The sequence below is a fragment of the Canis lupus genome, chromosome 19 (genome assembly GCF_011100685.1).
Source record: "Canis lupus familiaris isolate Mischka breed German Shepherd chromosome 19, alternate assembly UU_Cfam_GSD_1.0, whole genome shotgun sequence".
Classification (NCBI taxonomy): Eukaryota; Metazoa; Chordata; class Mammalia; order Carnivora; family Canidae; genus Canis; species Canis lupus.
The window spans coordinates 24,003,212-24,030,003 of record NC_049240.1 but is presented as its reverse complement, the minus strand read 5'-3'; the positions used below and the strand labels follow the sequence as shown (position 1 = coordinate 24,030,003).

At 39.3% G+C, this 26,792-nt stretch overlaps 1 protein-coding gene and 1 non-coding gene across 8 annotated transcripts in view; one reads left to right on the top strand and one right to left on the bottom strand.

Moving 5' to 3' along the window:
* Nucleotides 1-287: 287 nt before the first annotated feature.
* Nucleotides 288-26,792, bottom strand: part of SAP130 (Sin3A associated protein 130) — an 83,203-nt gene continuing 56,698 nt past the window's right edge. For 4 of the 7 annotated variants that reach the window (XM_038564818.1, XM_038564817.1, XM_038564819.1 and 1 more), the window contains 6 exons: nt 18,600-18,958; nt 15,416-15,664; nt 15,113-15,238; nt 2,931-3,034; nt 1,716-1,829; nt 288-1,228 (listed from right to left, as the gene is read on the bottom strand). In XM_038564818.1, the coding sequence (XP_038420746.1) occupies nt 1,070-1,228; nt 1,716-1,829; nt 2,931-3,034; nt 15,113-15,238; nt 15,416-15,664; nt 18,600-18,958 (1,111 nt within the window). In that variant the 3' untranslated portion in view covers nt 288-1,069. The remainder of the gene's footprint in view (nt 1,229-1,715; nt 1,830-2,930; nt 3,035-15,112; nt 15,239-15,415; nt 15,665-18,599; nt 18,959-26,792) is intronic. The other 3 variants (XM_038564815.1, XM_038564816.1, XM_038564814.1) reach the window with 2 other exon arrangements.
* LOC119864511 lies at nt 26,448-26,601 on the top strand. The gene has a single exon (XR_005374345.1). It is a non-coding gene; the product is annotated as a small nucleolar RNA SNORA62/SNORA6 family (small nucleolar RNA).

Sequence of the window (26,792 nt, the reverse complement as noted above, 5' to 3'; positions counted from 1 at the left end):
TCTGTGGCAGCTCCACCCCAACTCCTGCAGCCTTAATTGTCCTATAATTTGACCAATTTATAGCTGCAATGGGACAAAATAGTTTTATACTTAAGATAACCAAGAGCCAACAGACTTAACCATTGTGACAGCTTCAAAATACCAGGATAAATGGAACCCATTTATGTGGAATAACAAAACTTTAGCAGAGTAGACTCTCAACAATGTGTAAGAAATTACAGTAGGATATACACTCACATGGTGATCAGCACAGCACTGATTTGCTTTATAAAAAAGATGCAAACTGCTCATGTACAAAAACCTCTTTGAGTCCTTTATTAACATTTGGAGATGTGCGGTACATACAATTAACAGCATCACACAGCTACAGAAGTACAAATAACCAAGAACGTACTTCAGAACAAGGATCTCAGAGCAACTTCAGATGTTGCCTGCTCTGAACCTCCACAAAAACCCAACTCTGACACACGTGGGACAGACGATATAACAATTTCACTTTGAAATGGTTCTTTAAAAAAAAATGACAAGAATTAATAGTTCAAACCCTCTAGAGTGTGAGATGTGGCAAGTCTCTCGATGCCATGGCACTGCTGTAAAAGGCCAGCTCAGGCATTTGAAGGTCAGACAGAGTAAGAACCGGCTGGGATGAGGGGAAGAGGTTTGATGTTCAGTGTAGAGAGATAACAGATGGTCCAAGTGGATACTTTCAGTCCGGGCTCAGTATGGGTCCTGCAGGAATCCATCAGATAAATACAGTTTATAAACCAGAAGGCTGAAAACCACCAGCCATTCATTTGTGTCACTGATTCTAACTGGCAGACACTGATGCATCAGGAGTCATTTATGACACAGCGAGTTTAAGAGGGATACGCCTGAAAGAGAGAATGGAGTTCACTGCGCCAGAACAGCTCTGATCCGTTTGTGCCACTGGGTCCCTCTGCTTTCTTGTGTGAATTAAGGAACACTTCCTTTATTTCAATGTTCCATTTTGAGAATAACCAAAACCCTCCCCCCACCCCTACCATCATTCTTCATAAATTCTGTTTTCAAAGTCTTGATTCTTCTGGGTCTAGACTTTTTCCTTTCGCTTCAATTTCGACACCTTCTTGACAGTCCCGTTCTTGTTTAGAAGCTTCAGGACACGGTCTTTATGATCTAAAACCTTAAGCATGGAGTCTCTAGCCTCACTGATCTGGTCCATCACAAGTTTACACCGCTGCATATTTCCCTGCAACATAAAACATCATAACCAATCAGTAATCAGGAGACCACCAGGCTTTCAAAAAAACTTTTCACTTATAGAATGACACCATTTTGAGGCTTCCACATGGAAAAAATGTTTTGGTCTTTCTTAGTAATGCAAGCTAAAGTAGTTTGTTTTTTCTTTTAAATGATGTATTTATTTTAGAGAGCAAGTGTGCATGAGCTAGGGGGTGGGTGAGTGTGTGGGAGGAACAGAGGGAGAGGGAGAGAATTTTAAGCAGACTCCCTGCCCAATGCATGGGAGCCCAATGCAGGGCTCGATCCCATGACCTGAGATTGTGACCTGAGCCAAAACCAAGAATTAGATGTTCAACCGACTGAGCCACCCAGGCATCCCAAATAGTAGGTTTTTACTCAAGATGTTAGTGAAAGGGAGGGAAATGGGAGAAGTAAGACTGTACAGTGACAATCCCATAAACTGGATGATCAGAGGGAAAACGGCTAAGTCAAACCTGTATCAGTTCATTTATTCGGTGTAGATCATCATCAGTTGCTGCTTTTTTCTTTGGGATAATCCCTTCTTGTAGGTTGGTGAGTCTTTCATAAACATCATGTTCTAGATTTGTCTGCAACACATAAGAGGAAGGGTATGATGGCCTCAGAGATACTCTTCCTTGCTAACCTCAGGCAAATGCACCCATGTTGAATCACTCCTGTAAACTGGTATGAGGGCTGTTTGGGTGATAGAATCCCTTCTCCTGAGGACTAGGGCATTAATGTACAGCAAGGGAAATTATCAACAACGATTAATAGAACAATCTGTCATAATATAGGGTCCATCTTCAAGGATAACTTTTAAATACTTCCCTGAATTTATAACTGCTCTAAAAAAATAAGTCTAAAGGTTTCATAGAAACATGCTTTTTCCAAGGTACAATAAGTAGCCATGGCACTACTTTTTTTTTCTTAGATACTCATAACAATGTTCTTCAGATCACTGCTACTCCAAAGATGGAAAAACTTCATGAGGTTGTTGTTTTGATTGCTCCCCCTTCACCTCCATGGTGAGGGAAGGATTCCTGCCCTAGGATTATGGAAACAGAAACACCCCCCAACACTGGACACATGAGATCAATAGCAGTGTACTAGTCAATATAGTCACAGCCCAGGGGAGGAGGACACCACACAGCACGCAAGGCCATGCAGGGGCTGCACTCAGGAACAGAGTGAACAAGCAGGGGCTATAGGAGGCAGGTTTTGTAGTATTGGGAGGGAGAGGTGTCCCCTGGTTACCATGGGAATGTGACAGTTTATTTGAATAATATTGTAAACTGGCAGGGACCTAAAGCCCAATAATCAAGAAGCAGTGGGAGTTGAGCCTGGTCCCTGTGATAAGGAGTATGGTGGGGAGCAAGGGTTTACAGTTAGGCCATTTGAGTCTCTCTGTTTTAGATTCACAGCAATACAAAATATTGAACCTTAACTGTAGGTCTTATTGTTCAATGTACTTTGGTTCTGGGTACCAGACTAAGATATGTTTGGATTGTATCTATGGGATAGATATAATAATTATGATATTATATCATAAATTATACATATAAATTCTGCATGACCCACGTTAATTGGTCATGCTTCAGAATTACTCAAAAGGGAACACTCTAGAACTGAGATGCCTCCAGCATCTGTTCCCCTCTTCAGCAGGACATAACTGCTAGAACTCTACTTACCAGCTGTAGTAACTGAGCGGCACAGAGGTGAACTTTCCAGCCTTGAGCTCGACAGGATACTCCTTTCTGGTTAGCTATTTCCTGCAGCATAGCTTTCTTCTCTTCTGGAATCATTAAAAAATAAAAAGTGTATTTCAATTTGTATAAAGCTAATATAATCTGGATTCAAGCTACTGATGTTGCTACAGGTTTATCAATTATTTCTTTACTTAAATATCTTTAAATAATTCCTTTGCATTTAAGTCATTAGGAATAGAGGTAGTTTCTCCTTTTTGTTCATCCCTGAAGAATGCTGTAGAGACATACTCTGCTAATCTAGTGAGTTCAAAAGAGAACAAATTAATACTTTAATCTTTTAAAGGAAGGAAATGGTCTCTGGTGGCTTAGAGCCTTGCTCATGTGTGATGCATGCAAGCGTGGAGAATTGGGCATGAAGTTTTAGAAGCTTTTTGGTGTTATCTAGATCTTGGAGAAATGAATTAAGTTTGAATAACATTTCACATCTGGATAGAAAAGTAACCAGAACTGTAGTCAAACAAATATGAAATGTATCATCTGGACTGGGGAGATGGAAACTAGGTTTGAGGGGTACTTGTCAAAGTGAGTTGAACTGTGTATGTGAAGCTTTAATTACTGTTTAACAACAACTTAAAATGCATTTATGCATTAATTAAAAAATTTTAATAATTAAATGTACCAAATGTGCCACTGTGGTGGGGGTGTTGATAGTGGGGGGAAGCTGTGCATGTATGGGGACTGGGGGTAAATGGGAGATCCCTATACCTTGTATTAAATTTTGTTGTGAACCTCAAACTGATCTAAGAAGTTCATCAATTAAAAATACAAAGCCCTATCTAGTAGGTGAGTATTAACGTGCATATGATATAAAGACTTTTTTAAACTTCTGAGGTAATTGGCGATTCACATGCAGTTAGTTGTAGGAAAGATCCTAAGTACTCTTTACCTGGTTTCCCCCAATGGCAGCATCTTGTAAAACTACAGTACAAACCATAATCACGATGATGATGTAGCCTGACTACTCAGATTTCACCAGTTGTGGGTGTACCTGTGTACCTCATTTTAAGCATTTGAAAGAACTCTTTAGTTTGAAATAATTTTTTTAAAGATTTTTATTTTATTATTATTTTTTAGATTTTATTTATTTATTCATGAGGACACACACACACACAGAAGCAGAGACACAGGCAGAGGGAGAAGCAGGCTCCATGCAGGAAGCCTGATGTGGGACTTGATCCCGGGCCTCCAGGATCACACCCTGGACTGAAAGCAGTGCCAAACCGCTGAGCCACCCGGGCTGCCCCTAGTTTGAAATAATTATAGATACAGAGGAAGTTGCAAAGATGGTACAAGGATGTATCTGAAAAAGACTTGTATGTAGAACAAATGAAAAACTCCTATAACTCAATAATAAAAAGAAACCAATTAAAAAGGGCAAAAGATCTGAACAGATACTTCTCCAAAAAAGATATATAAATGGCCAGTAAGTATGTTCCAGCTTCTGGCTATTCCAAAAAAAGTTGCTACAAACAGCTATGTACAGATTTTTGTGGGGACACAGGTTTTCATTTTTCTGGGATAAATGCCCAGGAGTCTGTTAGGTCATATGGTAAGTGTATGTTCTAGTTTTAATGAAACTGCCGAATGGTTTTCCAGAGCAGCTACCTCAGCAAAGTATGAGAGACAACTGACCTGTGGTATGACAGTGCTCTGCTAACTTGCTCTCCAAGGAAATGGTGAAAATTTTAAAAATAACTAGACCTCTGGAAAGGCTCCTAAGGGAAAATAGAAAATCTATTCATGCAACATCTATTCAAGCATATCTGTGGTAAGAACAGTTCAGTCCATGGTATCTGAACTAAGACCCTTCCCCCTCCCCCTTTTTCCCTCCCAGCTCAGTGAAGTGAATATTCCATGCAGACTGCTGCCACCCAAAACATGGGGTTCCCTCTCCTCCAGCTGCTGGGTGGAAGGCTATCTTCCCCGGAGGAGCAGGTCGTCAGCATTTCTCATACTGCTCCCCGCTACCTGTGGCTCAGGCTAAGTCCTAGGTGAGCACAACTGAGATGCAAGGGCGCTCTTCTGTTCACTCTCTAGTCTGGCATGGAGACTGTATCTTAGGGCAAAGCATACTGAGAACAGTGGGCCCTGGGAGCCCTTCTGCTGCTTTGTGAAGTGGTGGTTTCATGCTAGGAGAGACAAGCCGAGAGGACCCTAAGGCTGCTCACTCATCTTCTCCTCTACTGGATGCTCATTTCCTGGAGTGTGGTGTTACTTAGAGTGAGAGTAGCCATTATCCTCACCTCACCTCCAGAGGCCTAGCTCAGAGATTCTGCCTGGGGGAGAGAAAGCCCATAAAACAGGTACCTTCTAAACTGACTCCATTTGCTACAGACTAAAAAGTCAAAACCTAAAGGTGCTCCTAAGAACAATGGAGGCTGTAGTGTAAGGCATTTGGGAGATCTGTAGATCAAATAAAGATACAGCCTAGATGTGGGCTGACTAGTTCCTAGAAGAGCACAAAGAATAAGATGGTTGAGAGAAGCCCTTTTGGGGGCAGAACAAATATCAAACACTGACTTCAGTAACTACTCTGAAAGGAGCTATGATTTGACTGGAATAGTTTGCAGAGGAATATAAATTGTGTGTTCCAGAGCACATTTCAGTACTGTGTTCTGGTAGAGCAAATAGCATGCAATCAGCAGGGCTAATCAGCTGGGTGTGGTCAGGAAAAGAGTGGGCGAGAGCTCCACTGGTGCCACGGGCATCCCAGGATGACTGCTGGCATACCTGAAGCTATGTCTCCCTGAGGAGCAACACTGAAGGCTCGATACACCTGGTGGTGGAGGTGATAAGATTTCACTAAAATAATCTAGCCAGTCACTACACAAATAAATAAGCAAATAACAATAATTAGCTTGGGGTGAAGTGGGGAGAGAACAGCATTCAGAGTTTTCTAGAATGTTGTTTTCAATAAAAAATTATGAGGCATGCAAAGAAATAATAAAGTGTGACCCACACATGGCAGGGCAGGAACAGGCAACAGAAACGGCTTATATGAGTGACCAGATGTCAAATTTACCAGAAAAAGACTTCAAAGCAGCCATCATAAATAAATTCACTGAATGGAAGGGATGTAGGAATGAAGCAGGATGTAGGAGTGAAGAAGGTATGATGATCATGTCAAATTAAGTAGAGAAATCAATAAAGAGGTAGAAATCATAAAAAGACAGGAATGGACATTCCAGAGTTATAAAGCAAATGAAATACTTAAACAATTCACTTAGAAGAGCACACCAGTAGATGTGAACTGGTACAGAAGAGAATCAGTCAGGTCAAAGACAGGTGGGCAGAGATGATGCTGAAGAACTGAGAGCAAAAGGAATGAGAATAATAAGCAGGGCGTTGGAGAAATGTGAGAGACCCCAACACATGGGTAATGGGAATGCCAGAAGAGAGAAAGAAGCAATATTCAAAGAAAAAAAAATGGCTGAAATGTCTCAAATTTATTGAAAAATAACCCAAATATCCAAAAAACTCCAGGAACTCCAAATATGAGAAGTGCAACAACCTCACAGAATCAGCAGTTGAGTTTTAGGGAGAAACAAAGGAGACCAGAAGACAATGGGACTACAGGGTTCAAAGTGCTTAAAGGAATGTGTAAGATATCTAGTTTCTCTTCCTTCTCACCAGCATTTAGCATAATCAGTATTTCTTGTTTCAGCTATTTCTTTAATGGCTAGTGATGCTTAACATTTTTTAAAAAAATAAATTTTATGGGGGTGCCTCAGTTGGTTAAATGTTTGCCTTCAGCTCGGGTCATGATCCCAGGGTTCTGAGATCAAGCCCCATATCCAGCTCCCTGCTCAGAGGAAAGCCTGATTGTTCCTCGCCCTGGGTCCCTATCCCCCATCTTGTGTGCACGTGCATATGCACGCCTTTTCTCTCAAATAAATAAATAAAATATTAAAAAAAATTATGGCCCAGGACCCAATGAGAATACTGTAGTATGTTTTACTTGTTATGTCTCCTTAGGCAACTCTTGGCTTGATGGTTTCTTAGATGGTCTTTGCTTCTGATGACCTGGGCAGTTCTGAAGAGTACTGGTCATTTTGCAGGATGCCTTTTATTTAGATTTGTCTGATGTTTCTCTCAGGATTAGAATGTAGTTATGAGAGGAGACATAGAGGGGAAGTGCCAATGCTATCAGAACCCATGACGGGTATATACTATTTAAAAAAATATTCCAGGGCAGCCCAGGTGGCTCAGCTGTTTAGCGCCACCTTCGGCCCAGGGCCTGATCCTGGAGACCCAGGATCGAGTCCCACGTTGGGCTCACTGCATGGAGTCTGCTTCTCCCTCTGCCTGTCTCTCATGAATAAATAAATATTTTAAAAAAAATTCCAGTATAATTAACATACAGAGTTACATAATAGTTTCAGGTGTACAGTATAGTGACTCAACAACTCTATATATTACTCTGTGCTCATCAGAAGTGCACTCTCAATCCTGTTCATCTATTTCACCACCCCCACCTACCTCCCCTCTGGTAGCCATAAGTTTCATCAGTTTGTCCTTGAACTATAGCTAAGAGTCTGTTTCTTGATTTGTCCCCTCATTTTGTTTTTAAATTCCATGAGTGAAATCATATGGTGTTTGTCTTTGACTTATTTCACTTCGCATTATACCCTCTAGATTCATCCAAGTTGTTGAAATGGCAAGATTTTATTCATTTTTATGGCTCAGTAATATTCTCATGTGTGTATATATGTACACATATATACATGTATATATACATATATGCACTGTGCATATGTGTATATATGTGTACACACACACACACATATCACATCTTTATCCATTCATCTGTCAGTGGACCCTTGGGCTGCTTCCATAGTTTGGCTTTGTAAATAATGCTGCAAAAACAAAAGGGTGCATATATCTTCTCAAATTAGCGTTTTCATATTCTTTGGGTAAATATCCAGTAGTGGAATTACTGGATCATATGGTAATTCTATTTTTAACTTTTTAAGGTGCCTCCAAGTATGGAGTACTTGGAGAGTACTTTTTCAGAGTGGCTGTGCCAGTTTGCATTCCCATCAATAGTGTGTGAGCGTTCCTTTTTCTCTACATCCTTGCCAAATTTGTTTCTTGTGTTTTTGATTTCAGCCATTCTGACAGGTGTGAGATGGTATTTCATTGTGGTTTTGATTTGCATTTCTCTGATGAGTGATGCTGGGCATCTTGTCATGTGCCTGTTGGCCACCTGGATGTCTTCTTTGGAGAAATGTCTCTTCATGTCTTCTTTCTATTTTTTAATTGGATTTTTAAAAAAGATTTATTCATGAGAGAGAGAGAGAGAGAGAGGCAGAGACACAGGCTGAGGGAGAACCAGGCTCCCTGCAAGGAGTCTGATGTGAGACTCGATCCCGGATCCTGGGATCATGCCCCAGGCCAAAGGCAGACAGACACTCAACCACTGAGCCACCCAAGGGTTCCAATTTTTTAATTGGATTATTTACAGTTTATTGTTGGGTTATATAAGTTCTTTATGCATTTAGGATACTAACCCTTTATCAGACAGGTATCTCCTACCATTCAATAGGTAGTTTTGTTGATTTAGTTTTTAGTTTTGTTGATTGTTTCCTTCACTTTGCAGAAGTTTTTATTTTGATAAAGTCCCAAGAATGTCTAGTTTCCAACAAATTAGGAAGCATGTTATGGCCAATGTCAGAGAAATTACAGACTGTTCTCTGGGATTTTTATGGTTTCAGGTCGGACATTTAGGTCCTTAATCCATTTTGAGTTTACTTTTGTGTATGGTATAAGAAAGTGGTCCACTTTCATTCCTTTACACATGTCCAGTGTTCCCTATACCATCTTTTTTTTTTTTTTTTAAGATTTTATTTATTCATGAGAGACACACAGAGAGAGAGGTAGAGACACAGAGGGAGAAGCAGGCCCTGTGCAGGGAGCCTGACATGGGACTCGATCCTGGGTCTCCAGGATCACGCCCTGGGCTGAAGGCGGCGCTAAACCGCTGAGCCACCCGGGCTGCCCTTCCCTATACCATCTGTTGAAGGGACTATCTTTCATTTCATGGTATGACTTCAATTTTTAAAAATTTGTTGCAAGTTGTTTTGTGGCCTAAAATGATCTATTCTGGAGAATGTTCCATGTGCACTTGAAGAGAATGTGTATTCTGCTGTTTTGGGATGGAACATTCTGAATATATCTGTTAGATCCACCTGGTCCACTTTGTTATTCAAAGCCACTGTTTCCTTGTAGAGTTTGTTTGGATTATTTATCCATTGATTTAAGTGGGGGTGTTAAAGTCCCCTACTATTATTGTTTTATTATTGACTATATCTCTGATGTTTGTTATTAGCTGCTTTATGTATTTGCATGCTCCCATGTAGGGTGCACGCAATTGTTAGATTTTCTTGTTGGTTCGCTTCCTTTATTATTATATGGTGTACTTCTTTTCTTTGTCTGTTACAGTCTCAGTTGTTTTTTTTTTTTTTAAGATTTTATTTATTTTTTTTACGACACACACACGGAGAAGCAGGCTCCTCACAGGGAGCCTGATATGTGACTCGATCCCCAAACTGGGATCACGCCCTGAGCTAAAGGCAGATGCTCAATTGCTGAGCCACCCAGGCATCCCTACAGTCTCAGTTTTATTATTTTATTTGTTTTTAAAGATTTTATTTATTCATGAGAGAGAGAGAGAGAGAGAGAGAAGGGCAGAGACATAGGCAGAGGGAGAGAGACTTAGGCAGACATAGGCTCCCTGCATGGAGCCTGATGCGGGACTTGATCCCAGGACTCCAGGATCACGCCCTGAGTGGAAGGCAGGTGCTCAACTGCTGGGCCTCCCAGGCATCCCTACAGTCTATAGGGAATAAATACATACATTCTAGATATGAGCCCTTTATCAGATACATGGTTTGCTAATATTTTATCCCAGGCAATAGTTTGTCTTTTCATCCTTCTGACAGAGTTTGTCACAAATAAAAAGTTTTTATTAAGTCCAATTTATTTTCCTTTCCTTCTGTGGACAATTTTTGGTGTCATGTCTAAGAACTGTTCACTATGCTCTAGGTCCTGAAGATTTTATTCTAGGTTTTCCTCTAAAAGTTTAATAGTTATACATTTCATATTTAAATCTATTATCCATTTTGAGTTAACTTCTGTATAAAGTATGAGGATTAAGTTAAGGGTCACTGTCTCTCTTTTTTAAACACATGGATGTCCAGCACCATTTGTTGAAAAAAGAAGACTCTCCTTCTTCCACTGATTTTTTTTTTTTTCCATTTGGTCAAAAATCAGTTGAGCATATTTGTGTAGATCTATTTCTGAATTTTCCATTCCAGCCATCTATATGTATATCCCTGGGCAGATACCACCCTGTTTAAGCTACTATAAACTCTATGCTTTAATATCAGAAAAAATGGGATGCCTGGGTGGCTCAGCAGTTGAACATCTCCCTTTGGCTCAGGTTATGATCCTGGGGTCTGGTATCAGGTCCCACATTGGGCTCCTGCAGAAAGCCTGCTTCTCCCTCTGCCTGTGTCTCTGCCTGTCTCCCTCTCTCTCATGAATAAATAAATAAAATCTTAAAAAAATAATACTATCAGGAAAAATGATTTGTTTTTCAAGGTTATTTTAGCTATTCTACTTTCTATACCTTTATATAAAGTTTAGAGTAAGATTTACCTTTCTGTGAGTCTGGCAGAAACTGTATTAAACCTATTGATCAATCCAGGAAAACTTACACCTTTGAGTTTCAGCTCCATAAACATCGCATGTCTCTTCTTTATTCAGATCGCTTTTATCAGCATTTTAATGTTTACAGCAAACACATCCTGTACATGTTTTGCTAAATTTATATCTAAGTATTTCATTTTTAGAGGAACATCTGCAAATGGTATTGTTTCCAATAATAATTTGTGTAAGTTCATTCCAAACACCTAATTTTTGTGTGCTAACATTGTATCCTGTGACCTTCCTGAACTCATTTACTAGTTCCAGGTTTTTTTTTGTGGAATTCTTGAGAATTTTTTTTTTTTTTTTGAGAATTTTTTCTATAGATAATGGTGTCATTTGCAAATAGAGACAGTTTTATTTATTCCTTTGCAACCCATATAGTCTTTTATCTCTTTCTTGACTTATGGTGTGTCTAGAACTTCCAGAACTAACGTTGAATGACAGTAGTGAGAGAGAGAGGTCTTTTGGCTAATATCAGGTAGAAAGCATTCAGTCATTCACTGTTTTTTTATTTTTTATTTTTTTAAAGATTTTATTTATTCGAGAGAGAGAGAGAGAGGGGGGGGGGGGGCAGAGAGGCAGAAGACACAGGCAGAGGGAGAAGCAGGCTCTGTGCAGGGAGCGCAACACGGGACTCGATCCCGGGTCTCCAGGATCACGCCCTGGGCTGAAGGTGGCGCTCAACTGCTAAGCCACCCGGGCTGCCCAGTCATTCACTGTTTTAAGTATAATGTTAGTTGCAGGTTTGTTATAGATTTTTTGATCAAACTGAGGAAGTCTTCTTTCCCTGTTTTTGAGAGATTTATCATGTCTCAGAGATGAGACAGGAAAGAACAGTATGTGCAGATGGAGGCAGAAAGCTGGAATGATGGCATTGCAAGCCAAATAATACCAAGGATTGCTGGCAACCAGCAGAAACTAAAATGAGGCAAGAGAGAGAATGATTCTGCAGACACCCTGATTTTGGGCTTCTGGCCTCCAGAACTCTGTAAGAATAAATCTGTAACTCTAGAGCACTGAGTTTGTGGTACTGTTATGGTAGCCCTAGAACATTAATATAGCTTGTTGATAATGGTGAATCAGTGACTTTCCAATGGTGACCCAGCCTCATAGAGCTGGAATAAACCCCACCCAATAAAAGTATAAAATGCTATTTATACACTGCTGTATTTAATTTGCTAACATTTTGTTAGGAATTTTTGCACCTATATTCATGAAGAATATAGATCATTAGTTTTCTATATTTGTACTCTTGTCTGATTTTTGTGTCAGGGAAATACTGGCTTCATAAAGTTAATATGGAAATGCTTCCTCCTATATTTTAGGAGAGATTATAAAGAACTGGAATTGATTCTTCTTTAAAAGTTTAGTAGAATTGGGACTCCTGGGTGGCTCAACAGTTGAGCATCTGCCTTCGACTTGGGGCATGATCCTGGGGTCCCAGGATCGAGTCCCACATTAGGCTCCCTGCATGGAGCCTGCTTCTCCCTCTGCCCGTCTCTGTCTCTCTCATGAAAAAATAAATAAAATCTTAAAAAAAAAAGTTTAGTAGAATTTCCTGGTTAAAGTATCTGAAAATATGTATTTCTGTTTAGAAGCTTTAAAACTACAGGTTTAATTTATTCATTGGTTATAGGACTAACCAGATTGTGTATTTGCTTCTGGTTGAGTTTTGGTAGTTTGTGTTTTCAAGTAATTAGTCCACTTCATCCAAGTGTGTTTTATTTTCTGAGCATAAACTTGTTCAGTGTTTTCTTATATTTTTTTAAAAGGTTGCCCAATCTCTAGTAATGTCCTGTTCTATTCTTGATAGTTATGACTTGTATCTTTCATCTTTTTCAGTTTTGCTACTGACAATTTTTTTTTCAAAGAACCAACTTTTTGTTTCATTCATTTTATCATTTTCCTGTTTTCAATTTCATTGATTTCTCCTATCTTTACTACCTTCTTTGTTGCACTTGGCTTAAGTTTACTTTGTTCTTTTTCTTTCCTTTTTTTTTTCTTTTTACTTTTTTGAGATAAGAACTTTGATGTAAGCATTTAATGCCACAGACTTCCCTGTTGGTACTTCTTTAGTGTCCTCCCTCCTACGTGTTCTGATATGTATTGATTTTCATTCAGTTTTATGTATTTTAAAATTTTTTCTTGAGATGCCCTTTTTGAGCAATTAAATAGAAGTTTTATTTGAGATAGAGATTGCCCAAATGGAGGGCAGCGGGGGGCAGAGAGAGGGAGAAGTAGACTTCCTGCTGAGCTGGGAGACTGATGACACAGGGCTCTATCCCCGAACCCTTAGATCATGACCTGAGCCAAAGGCAGATGCTTAACCTACTGAGCCACTGAGGCGTCCCTTGACCAATTATTTGGAAGTGTGTTATTTAGGAGTGGCCTGTGTGGTGTAGTCAATTAAGCAACTGACTCTTGGTTTTGGCTCAGGTTGTGATCTCAGGGTTGTGAGACTGAGTCCCATGCTGCACTCCATGTTGATCCTTCTCCCTCTGCCCTGCCATCTCCAATACTTAAATAAATCTAAAAAAAAAAAAAAAAAAAAAAAAAAAAGCATGTTGTTTAATTTCCATGGTTTGGAGGAGTTTCTGTTCTGTTACTGGAGAACTGTTACTAGAAACTAGGAGTTTCTAGTTTGATTCCATTATGGTCAATGCAGATACCCTGTATGATTTCGATTCTCTTAAATTTGTTGAAGTTTATTTTATGATCCAGGATATGGTTTATCTTTATGTTTTGTAGGCACCTGACACAATGTGTATTCTGTTGCTGTTAGAGTGTTCTATAAAGGCCTGTTAGATGTTGTTGGTTTTAGGTGTGTATTCCTTGTTATTTCCTGTCACGTAGTTTCACTAGTTGCCGAGAGTATGATGTTGAAGTTTTAACCAGCACTGTTCACTTGCCTAGTTCTTTCAGCTGTCCTATTCCTGCTTTCATATATTCTGAAGCTCTTCATTTCTGTTGCCTGTACGTTTTAACACTATGCAATGTCCTTCTTTGTCTCTAGTAATTTTCTTTCCTCTGAAGTCTACCTTATTTGACATTAACATAGCCACTCTTGCCTTATTTTTGCATTGTATTTATCATTTCCATCCTGTTACTGTCAATCTACTTATGTCATTGAATCTAAAGTGAGTTTCTTTTTTTTTTTCTTTTTTTTTTTTAAAGTGAGTTTCTTAAAGATAGAATATAGTTGGATCTTTTCTGTCTATCCACCCTGCCAATTGGTGTTTTAATTGTTATGTTCAGACTATTTACATTTAAGGTAATTACTAATATTGTAAGGCTGGCTAAGTCTGTCATGTTATTATTTGCTTTCTGTTTATTTCCTGTGCTTTTTGTCTTGTTTTTCTTTTTTTTCCTTCTTATGAAATTACCTGACCAATTTCAGTATCTCATCTTGATTTATTTATATGAACATGATTTTAAAGCTTGGAAAAAAAAAATAAAGTTTGGGCAAAGCAGATCAATAGAGTTTAATAGTCAAGAGATTATTTGGATCAATACTTTCAGCTGTTACATTACCTTTCCTGAGACAGTTTTTGATGAGTGAGTCCCAGGAAGCAGTAATAATATTTCAGTATGGCTTAAAATGTTACCAGGCAATACTTTAAAACACTTCCCTGCTAGGATATGGAATTCTTGTGATGTGAAGAGATGTTTAGTGCCCTATGTCCTGCTTCCATCAAAGATCACCATTCTCTGACTTTTGGAAATCTAGCTTCTTTTCAGAGCTCAGGGTACACTCATGAGGAAGAGTTCCTGGAAGTGCAGTCACCTTTGTACTTCCGTTCAGAGACTAAATTGTCAGAATCCTCATCTGCACTCACAGACATTAGACAATACCATCCAACTCTGACTCATCTTGAGGCTTCAGTGAAACCCTCAGAGAAGTTTCCAAGTAGAATTTATGTGAGGGAGTGGGAAATGTGACCAATTCCTTCAAACCGTAAACTTCTCTGTGTAATGATTATATCTGAGATAATGAGACTTAATCTCAGTAGGAATATCTGTAGATATTTGCAAAGTACTATCAGCTATTTTTACTATATGTGGCTTTATTAAAATGTAATTCTCAATAACAACAAACAAAATCATTTACTGAGGGCTTGCCCTGGACTATTTCAAGAGCTTCACATATGTTAAACAAAAGCCCTTCTGTAAAATAAACTTTCTGGGGCTTAGAATGTATGTACATCTGACATCCCTGGGATTAATGTGGACTATGTCAAATAACAATCTAGTACAGCTCTTCCGCAACTACTCTGGGAGCTAAAGAGGTCATCCTGTCACCATCAGGATTTTTTTGAAACTACGAAATTGTAATTCTGTCTATTGTCCTATGATTACATTATAGTCAAGTGAAAGACCAATTTCATCCAACTAACCTTTGACTCGGACATCACTGTACCGCTGAAAGTGGTGGTAAGCAGCTTTCCAGGGGTTCCGATAGTGACGGAGCAAAGTAATGGGAGGTCTTGGACGCACTGGAACATACCTCACACCTTCTTCATCTATTCAGAAGAAAAGAAAAGAAAGATATTAAATAACATATATTGTCAAGAATCCTCAAGTATAACCCCAAGAAGTGATCCCTAAGTGAAATCTAATTATGCAAACAGCCTCAGGATGAACTCCTGACTTAAGTGGGAAAGTTTCACATGACAACAGCTAGCCCAAGCAACCATTACCGATATACTCCTTGGGTGGAGACTTGCGCTTCTCAGCCTTCACCAAAAGACTCTTGGCAGTGGACTTCTCATCATCAGTGCTGTTTGTCTCCATCATATCCCCTTCTTCTGTTGAAATCACATGCTGCTGCTTTCGAGGCTTTTTCCTTGGGGAGGCACCAGGTGGTAGGTCACTTGTAGGCATGGACAGATTGTTAGCCAGCAATGCAAGAGATGGAGACACGGTGCTGGTAGCCAGGGGAGGAACTGCTGTCATAGGAAAAAAAAGCACATACATGTATGGGAACCCCAAAATAAGAGAAAACTTCACCTGATTTCCAACTAATGAGAATGGTTAAGAAGTCAGAAAAGAGAACTACCATTTACTGAGTCTTCTTATGAGCCAGGCACTGTGCTATATAAGCATTCTATTTATGGCAAAGGGTGCCAACTGCTAATATACCACAACTTCACCATCCTTAGAATGAGGACTCTCACACTTGTAGATGGGCACATTGCCACTCAGCTGAAAGGCTCTACTGATTTGCCTTTCATTTTTATTTTTTATTTATCTATTCATGAGAGATATAGAGAGAGAGAGGCAGAGACACAGGCAGAGGGAGAAGCAGGCTCCATGCAGGGAGCCCGACAAGGGACCCGACCCCAGGTCTCCAGGATCAGGCCCTGGGCTGAAGGTGGCGCTAAACCACTGGGCTGCCCAATTTGCTTCTTTTATAGATAGGTATGGCCATTTAAAAATAGAAGTGTGTTGCAGCATTCTTAAATAAATTTCCTTTAAAAAAGATGTGACCTTCTATTCCTTGTCTTGTCACCCTGGAACTCAGATATAATAGCTGGAGTTCTAGCAGCTCTCCTGAATCAAAAGCATGAGGGCTGGGCAGTCTGGGTGGCTCTGCCTCTCTCTCTCTCTGTTTCTCATGAATAAATAAATAAAATCTTAAAGGAAAAAAAAAAAGCATGAGGGCCAAACTAGGGGGGGTAGGAACTTGGATCCTTAATGATTTTATGGAGTCCACATACTATCCCTGCACTAGCTACCTGGACTGTCTTTGCTATTCTCTGAGCATAGTAGGCATGTTCCTGAGGCCTGGAGTTGCTCTTTTTTACAGATATCTTAATGACTAGCACTTTATCTTTTCAATGTCTCTATTCAAAGATCAGTTCCTCAATGAAGCTCTCCCTTTAAAACTTCTTAAAATCACAGCTCCAGCCCTAACTTTCCCTCATAGAACCATACTTCACTTTGTTGTGCTTCACTTCATTGTACCTTGCAGATACTGCATTTTTCAAAAATTGGAGGTTTGCGGAAACCCTGTATTAATAAGCAAGTCTATCAGCACCATTTTTCCAATAGCATTTGCTCACTTCATGTCTTCATGTCTCTGTATCACATTTGGTAACTCTCAGTATTTCACACTTTTTCATTATCATCATATTGGTTATGGTGGTTGTGATCAGTTAGCATTTTTAGCAATAAAATGTTTTTTAAATAAAGTATGTACATTGTTTTTAAGGAAAACAGGAACTATTCAAATCAAGAGAAAAAAACAGTAAAATTGAAAACACTTCATTTCCCCTCCTGAATTATCCATCGTGTCTTTCAATGAAGTGCTAAGGCTAAATATGGGTAAGACAGAAGAATATTTTATGGCATAATAAATGAAAACAAACAGGAGGTTTAATAACTGCAGACACAGCACAACTATGTGTCTTACTGAACAAACAGCATGAGGAATGGAGGCCTTTACACCGAAACGGTAAGAGGGTAATGCCGGCTGATTAGAGAACAAAATGATTTGCCATCCACTTTGACTTTATCTGTATTTCATAAATTTTGTACATTAAATACTACGTTTGTAGTCAGGGGAAGCAACATTTCTCAATAAATAACTTACATATAAACAAACAAGCAAAAAGAAAACTTCCAAAATGATCTGCATTTCATACACTGGGAGTTTGGAGTCAAGGAGAGGGGGCATAGTAGGCAGTGAGTAGTTTTTTTTTTTTTTTTTAATTTTTTTTTTTTAATTTATTTATGATAGTCACAGAGAGAGAGAGAGAGAGAGAGAGAGAGGCAGAGACACAGGCAGAGGGAGAAGCAGGCTCCATGCACCGGGAGCTTGATGTGGGATTCGATCCCGGGTCTCCAGGATCGCGCCCTGGGCCAAAGGCAGGCGCCAAACCGCTGCGCCACCCAGGGATCCCGGCAGTGAGTAGTTTTATTTTGCTAATCACATGTAAGTTTATCAAGAGAGTATTTGCAACAATGGAAATCTTGCTTCCCTGCGTAACCGGGCATAAAAATTGGCAGGGAATAAATTGTAAATAATTAGCACTTAGCTATGATCTTATTTTGATCCTTTTTCCTATTTTTAATTTTTTATGCTATAAATGCTTATAATAAGGAAAAAAGTTCAAATAAACATTATACCACAAGGAACTAGAAAAAAAAAAAAGAAATTGGGACACTTGGGTGAGACTCAGTGGTTGAGCGTCTGCCTTTGGCTCAAGTCGTGATCCCAGGGTCCTGGGATTGAGTTCCACATCGTGTGCCCCGCAGAGAGCCTACTTCTCCCTCTGCCTCTGTGTCTGCCTCTGTCTCTGTCTCTCTCATGAATGAATGAATGAATGATTAAATAAATAAATAAATAAATAAATAAATAAATAAAATCTTAAAAAAAAAAAAACACCAAAGAAACTTAACTGAAATTTAGTTGGGGAAGGAAATAACAAAGAAAAATGAAAAATAAATAAAATAGAGACCAGAATACATAACACTGAAAGTAATGACCAGTTTTTTTAAAAAATAAGCAAAAACAAACAAAAAAGCATTGCTTTAGCTACATTAACTAAGGAAAAAAGAAGACTCAAAAACCAAAATGAGAAATAGAAGAGAAAACAATATAACAGATAACCACAGAAGCTTTATTTCAGGATATTCTTACGGAAATGTTAATCTTTTTTATGATTTTGGTAAGAAATAAAATTAATGCTAAAAGGGCAGCAAAAATGGAAACCAAGTGGTCTTCCCTTTCTTAAAATGAATGACAGGCAAATTTACAACAGGCACCAAGGGGTTAGGCTTCATAGTTGGGGGTCATGCAAGAGTCTGGCCCCTGAGGAGAGTCAGGAAAAGAGGAAGCAATACATGCCAATGAAGAGAAAACTCTGTGACTGAACCTACCAGAGACAGGTCTCATGATGTCCATTGGTTCTACTTCTTCTTTAACTTTTATCTCAGGTACCGGAGGGCCCAACACAGAGGACAGACTGCCAGCTACGGCAGCTGATGGTGGAGGGGCAGTCGCAATGGTAGTGACAGGGGGAGTGACGGGGACTGCTCCGGGAATGGTAGAGAGGGCGACAGCTGGCTGTGATGGGGGACTTGCGGCTGCGATCATGGTTGGGATGGTCGATGGAGGCTGCTGAGCTGTGGGAGGGACTGCAATGGTGGGCTGATCATTATTTTGACTGGACACAGTCTCCATGGACACAGTAACGGGAGTGGCCATCGATACGTGGATCTCTGACTTAGGTTTGGCACTGAAACACAAAAGCAAAGATAATGTAGCAAACATCTCAGAGGATGAGCATCAGATCTTTTTGTACTAGGTGTAGCACAACTTAGACCTTTGTTACTTGGTTCTAGAAATTGAATTTCTAAGGTAAGCTTTAAAGAAAATTCAAGTTTTAGAAATATCCTTTCCTTGCCTCACCCCCACCAAATTTAATAAATAAAATTAACTTAGAAAATAACATCTTAAAGAAATCACTCAAAGTCACATCATCAAAAGGCAAATAATTTTCACCCTGGTAGTGTTTTTTCTTCCAGAATTCCTTAATGCATATATTGTCTTAGGAAATTCCTTTTTAAAAAAAAAATCACAATCGTACTTATACTTTGTATGTAGTTTCTCATAAACCTATTTCTTATAGAAGAGGAAACTTAAATACATGGCAAAGATCCAAAAGAATATAAACTGAAAATAATTTTTCTCCACTTCACACACCCAGCACTCTACCCAGAGGCATCACTCTTACAACTTTCCAGTTTATTTTACCAGAATACTCCAGGCATCTAAAGTAGCTACATATTTAATGTTTAAAACTGTATATCCTTTTTTTTCCAGTTTTAGAAGTATCCACTCTTTATTACAAATTCTTTTTAAACATTATTTTAAAAAGTATTTAAAATATTCCCTCCACATTTTTTTTAATAGATTTTATTTATTTATTCATGAGAGACACAGAGAGAGGTGGGGAGGGGGCAGAAGCATAGGTAGAGGGAGACACAGGCTCCATGCAGGGAGCCCAGTATGGGACTCGATCCCAGGACTCCAGGATCACACCCCGAGCCAAAGGTAGGCACCAAACCGCTGAGCCACCCAGGGAGCCCTCCCTCCACATTTTTTAAGGATTTTATTTTTGTGGTACCAGTGGCTCAGTCAGTTAAGCATCAGACTCTTGTTTCCAGCTCAGGTCATGATCTCATGGGTCTTGAGACTGGGCCCATTAGTTGGGAATCTGCGCTTAGCAGAAAATCTGCTGAAAGATTCTCCACCTCTGCTCCTCCCCCACTTCACACCTGCCCACATGTGTGCTCTCTCTCTCAAATACGTTTTTTTTTTTAAATTTTTTATTTATTTATGATAGTCACACACAGAGAGAGAGGCAGAGACACAGGCAGAGGGAGAAGCAGGCTCCATGCACCGGGAGCCCGATGTGGGATTCGATCCCGGGTCTCCAGGATCACGCCCTGGGCCAAAGGCAGGCGCCAAACCGCTGCGCCACCCAGAGATCCCCTCAAATAAGTTTTTTAAAAAAGATTTTATTAGAGCACGCAAGAGATGAGTGGAGGAGGGGGCAGAGGGAGAAGGAGACTCCTCACTGAGCAGAGAGCCCCACATGGGGATGGATCCCAGGACCCTGAGAGATCATGAACAGAGCTGAATGCAGCCACCTAACTGACTGTGTAAAGGTTTACCTACTTATAGTACTAGTAATGAAAATTCAGGATAGGAAAAGCTGTACAAAACAATACCGCTCAAGTTCAAGGCCAAAAACAATTGTATTTCCATAGGCAAAAAATTCAACACTAAACCAAACTTTATACCATACACAAAAATGAATTCAATGTGGGTCATAAATCTGAATGTAAGATGTAAAACTATAAAAGTTTTATACAAAATACAAAAAAACCCTAGGATTATATAAAGGGATCTTAGACATGATACCAAAAGCATAATCTAAAAGAAAAAAAACAATAAATTGTGTTTTATTAAAGACTTTGTTTTGCTAAAGAGCACTTTAAGAGGTTGGAAAGACAAGCCAGATTGAAAAAAATTTTTGTGAAACACATTATGTTAATTCCACTATGTGAGGTACCCAGAGTAGCCAAATTTATTGAAAAAGAAAGAATAGTGGCTCTCGGGGGTAGGGGTAGGGGAAAATGGGAGTGGTTGAATAATGGGTACTGAATTGCAGTTCTGCAAGATCAAAAAGATCTGGAGATGGTTGTACAACAGTGAGAATATGCTTAACACCAAAGAAATGTAAAAATGGTTAAGACAAACATACAAACCAAAACATGTATCTATGATAAAAGAATTATATTCACAATTAATAAAGAAGTCTGTAAACTCAATACTAGGAAAACAGAATCTCATCAGAAAATGGGCAGGAAATATGAATGATAAACAGACACTTCACTAAAGAAATATCCAGGAGGCAAACAGGCATATGAAAAGATGTTCAATACCATTAGTAGAGACGTACAAATTAAAGTCTAGATGATATGCCACCATATCTCTATCAGAATGGTAAAAATAGAATTTAAGACCTTTATAATGGCAAGCACAGAAAAAGATGTAGAGCAACTCGATCAACAACAACAAAAAAACTCCTAGCACTAATCAATGAGTTTAACAAGGTTTTAGGACAGAAGGATCTCACATGCTGCAGGTGGGAATCTAAAATCATCCACTTCTGCAAGAACATTTTAGAAGTTTCTTATAAAATGAAAAATACATGTAACTTAGCAACTGCACTCTCAGGATTTTTATCCCAGAGAAATGAAAATATATGTCCATCAACAAAATTTTACATGACTATTCACAGCAGCTTTATTTGTAATAACCCCAAACGAGAAACAACCCCCATGAACTTTATCAATAAACAAATGGATAAACAATCTGGTACATATATGTGATGTAACATCACTTGCTCTAAAATGAACTATTGATACATGCTATAATTTGGATGGATCTCAAAAGTACTATGTTGGGTGAAAATAAACCAGCATCATCAGGTTATTGTATGAGAAATATACACACACACACACATATATATATATTTGTGATTTATGAGATTCCATTTACATAAAACTCACAAAATGAAATAATTCTAGTGGTGCAAAGCTAAGTGGCAAGCTGTTAGGTTTGGGGGAAGGTATGATTGCAAATAAGGGGATGTCTTTTGGCAACAAAACCGATTCACATTCTGATTATGATAATGGTTACAAAAATCTATTCATGGGTGGAATTTCAAAGTAGTACACACCAATGGAAAAAAAATTGGTGACATTTTATTAACATTTATAGTTGGTCAACAGCATTGTACTAATGCCAATTTTTTTAAGATTGTACTTATGTACTCGAGAGTGAGAAAGAACACGAACAGGGGGAGGGGCAGAGGGAGAAGCTAACTTCCTGCTGAGCAGCCAGGCCAACTTGGGCGCGGCTCCATCCCAGTACCCTGGGGATTATGACCTGAGCTGAAGGCAGATGCCCAACCAACTGAGCCACCCAGGTGCCCCTCTTTTTATTTCTGAGAGAGAGTGTGTGCACAAACACATAAGCAGGGTGAGGGGAGAGGGAGAAGCAGACTCCTGGCTGAGCAGGGAGCCCATGCAGGACTCTATTCCAGGACTCTGGTATCATGACCTGAGCCCAAGGCACACACTTAACCAACTGAAACACCCAAGTGCCCAGCCAATTTTTTCATTTTGAAAAAGTACAAGGCTTATATAAGATGTAATCACTGGAGGGAGCTGGGTAAAGTGTACACAGGAACTTTCTGTATTATTTTTATAACTTCTACAAATCTTAAATTATTTCAAAATAATGGGGGTAGGGCACAGGTAAGGATTATTCTGGGATTAAAAAGAATTAAAAGATAAAGCATCCAGGAACAACAGCAAGTGTGGGAGTAAAGATCTCTGAAAATTCTTTCATAAAAACAAAAAACTGATAAAAAATACCAGAAACAATGTTTTCAGAACTCTGGAAATTAACAATTAAGCAAAATTATTCAAGAAAATCAGCTGAACCTTAGTAAGACCAATAAATTCTTGCCCTATTTCTGTTCCTTTATCTCTAATCATGATATGCTTGCAAACCAACAGTTAATGCTCACAGTGAAAACTAGCAACCTGGCAGGTACCAGAGTGGTTAGAGTCCCTTCAAACCCTCTTTACCAGATAACTATAATTATATAACCTTTCTGGTTGTTCCCATTTACAAGACTGTCTTATTTGACCTTGTCTGTTCAGTGTAAACAGCTTTTTCCTTACAGTTTGCTGGTAAAAATTAGACATAATTGATCAGTTTCCCAAATGACGGACAGGATGGTAACAGGCAGGGCAAACAATAAGCTACCCAGGCTGCCCCACTGAGCCATCCAGGCTGCCCAACTATCCAAAAAGCTTTAAAAGAAAAGTTGGAGAATGAAATGTCTATAGGGGCTTTGAGAAGCTCCAACGTATTTCTGATAATTTAGGAAACAACATATACGTGTAGGACTGTGTGCATACCCTAGATAGTGCTTATGCTGAAGAAAGAACTGAGAAGGACTCAAGTTCTCACTGTGACTGAGTGACAGGCTCTGTGCAAGCAGGAAGAAGAGAGGAAGACAGAGATGTAAAACTGCCTGCCTCAGGGTTGATGGGCCAATCCCAAGACACACACAGAGGCCTCTGGCAAAGAGGGGAGACTTACTGGTTCCAGACATTCAAGGAAATCTATTCAATCATTAGCTGACCACAAAGCTAACACAGTAAAGAATTCAGTGGTCATGCCAGACAAAGGTATCAATTTTAAAGAATTATTGAAGTAAAACTCCCTAAACAAATAACCACAACTACAATAAGCAGCAACAAGAAACCCTGAGGAGTGGGAATCTAATTTCCAGAGTTGCCACATTATATTGTTTAAAATGTCCAGTTTTCAACAATAATTCCTAGGTACGTAAAGAAATAATGTATTATTCAAACACAGGGGAAAAAAGCAAGCAATAAAACTGTCACTGAGGATACAGAGATGTTAGACTTACTAGTCAAGGAATGTAAGTTAGCTATTTCAAATATGTTCAAAGAACTAAAGGAGATCATGGCTTAAGAGCAACATAAAAATAGTATCTAAGCAAACATTAATAAAGAGACAGAGATTATAAAAAAAGACCAAAAAGAAATTCTGCAGTTGAACAGTATAAGAGCTGAAAGGAAAAAAAAACCCTAACAGGGCTCATAAGTATATTTCAGGGGCGCCTGGCTGCCTAAGTCAGTAAAGCATGCAACTCTTTTTTTTTTTTTTTTTTAAGCATGCAACTCTTTTTTTTTTTTTTTTTTTAATTTTTATTTATTTATGATAGTCACAGAGAGAGAGAGGCAGAGACACAGGCAGAGGAAGAAGCAGGCTCCATGCACCGGGAGCCCGATGTGGGATTCGATCCCGGGTCTCCAGGATCGCGCCCTGGGCCAAAGGCAGGCGCCAAACCGCTGCGCCACCCAGGGATCCCTAAGCATGCAACTCTTGATCTTCGAGTGTTAAGTGTGAGCTCCATGCTGGGTACAGAGATTTAAAAAAATATATGGTAGTTAAAAAAAAAGCGTATTTCGGCAGCCATTAGAAAGAATCAATAAACTCAAGTATAGGTCAACTGAGATTATCCAGTCTGAGAAACTAAAAAAAAAAAAAAAAAAAAAGATGGGGTAGGTACACAGGCAGAAAAATAAATAAAACTCAGAGATCTTTGGGACAGCAGTAAGTGTATCAACATACACATAATGGGAGTCCCAGAAACTAAGGAAAAAAAGGGGCAGAAAAAATGTCTGAAGAGAGTGGCCAAAAATCCCCTCAATTTGATGATAACCTTCCATCTATCTAAATGTTGAACCAACTCAAGTAGGAAAAACTGAAAGAACCCACACCTAGATACATAAGTAAATTGTCAAAATGCACAAGAAAGTAAAACTCTCTAACTTAATTACACCAAAAAGGTAATATATAGCAAAATATTAAGAATTAAAAAAAATTTACTCATGAGAGAGAGAGAGAGAGAGAGAGAGAGAGAGAGGCAGAGACACAGACAGAGGGAGGAGCAGGCTCCATGCAGGGAGCCTGACGTGGGACTTGATTCCGGGTCTCCAGGATCAGGCCCTGGGCTGAAGGCAGCGCTAAACTGCTGAGCCACCTGGGCTGCCCATTAAGAATAAATCTAGTTGAATAACACTGCTTTCTCTATTTTGCTCTACATTTACAGATTTTCATATTAAGAACTTCAAAAGAGAATTTTTTAAAAAGATTTTATTATTAATTAATTAATTAATTAATTAAAAGTGGAGAGAGAGAGGGAGAGAGAGAAGCAGAGACACAGGCAGAGGGAAAAGCAGGCTCCCACAGGGAGCCTGATGCAGAACTCAATCCCGGATCCCGGGATCATGCCCTGAGCCAAAGGCAGATGCTCAACCACTGAGCCACCCAGGTGTCCCTTCAAAAGAGAATGTTATAAGGTAAAGTTGAAGATATCACCTACAAAGAAAAAAGAGATTTTTAAAAATTAATTAACTGAGAGAGCAAGTGCACGTGCACAAAAGGAAGAGGGGCAGAGGGAGGGAGAGTGAGAGAGAATCTGAGGCAGACTTTGTGCTGAGCCTGATGTGGGGCTCAATCTCATGACCCTGAGATCCTGATCTGAGCTGAAATCAAGAGTTGGATGCTTAATGGACTGAGCCACCCCCTGGTGCCCTGGAAAAGAGATTTTCAATTTAAACTTCCCTAGCCATTGTATTATTTAAGAATGCAGATAGGAATTTTGTTTATGGAAAGATGGCATAGACCTATTTTTTCCTGTTCTTCCTGCTACTTAGCTAAAAATTGTATTACACATAAAACAAACAAAACACATGTTGAAAGATGAAGACAGACTGGCTAGGAAATGACACAGCAGTCATTTCTTTGGGTTTTTTGCCTCATGTGTTCCAGACTGGGTCCTGGAGAGCCACAATATGGAAATGTCAAAGAGCACAGACAAAAGTCTTAAAAGTCTGCTCAAAGAACCAAGACAGGAGCAGCTCAGCAAGATGGGAAAGTTTCAGACAGTAACTGCTCTACCCCAGTAAAATACCACAGAAACAACTGTGGTCTCATCTCCATTCTCTCTTGCGAATCCTGTGGAGATCCCAGATTTCCACACTTGTCAGGCTATAATGAGTACCCCAATCCTCTCTGTACCATCTCACCACTGAAGTGGTGTCAAAAGAGGCCAAGTAGGGAATCTGGACTTCAATCTCCTACCTGGCAGTAAGGTGACAATGTCTTTCTCTTCCTCAGCTGGGGTGATCTGAGAGGAGAACTGATAAAACATTAAGCTATAAATAAATTTCTGGGTCGTATAGGACCATAAATGTTCAGATACAAATGGAAAAACACTCATTTAATCAAGAGTCAGGAAAATCACAACTTGAGTAGGAGATGAATGATGAAGGTATTATATAAGGACAGATATCAGAAAAATGTTTCAACAAGCAATGACAGATTCACTTGAAATAAAGAGGAAAAAAATCTCAGCAAAGAAATCAAAGTTGTAAAACAAATCAAATGTAAATTATAGAACTGAAAAATACAATAACTGACCAAATAAACTCACTGGATATTGTCAATACTAGAATGCAGATAGAATCAGTGGGGTTGGGGACAGATCAATATAATTTACCCCATCTCAACAACACGGAGAAAGTAGACTTAAGAGTGAGTGCACTGCACACTGTTAGAGCTTGGGGTTGAGGCTGCTGGCTGGTCGACAAACTCAAAAGCGTAGGTAGTGTGCTACGTGAGGGTTAAGTCCTTTGCTAACACCATAAAGGTCTCTGGCTCAATGAGTGGAGTTTGATGGTAATTCTTGCTACAAGTAAAGATTGAGGCAGAATAAAGCCATTTTCTGATGTGCAAAAAACCCCCCTGATGTCTTAAGTACTCCTTCTCTGCCACAAAAAAGATGCTCTAACAAATCAGAGAGTAAACCAAGGAAAAGAAATGTACGGTTGCCAGGGATGAGTTGAAGGGGACTCAGAGCATGATGGACAAAGAAAACACCAGGGAGA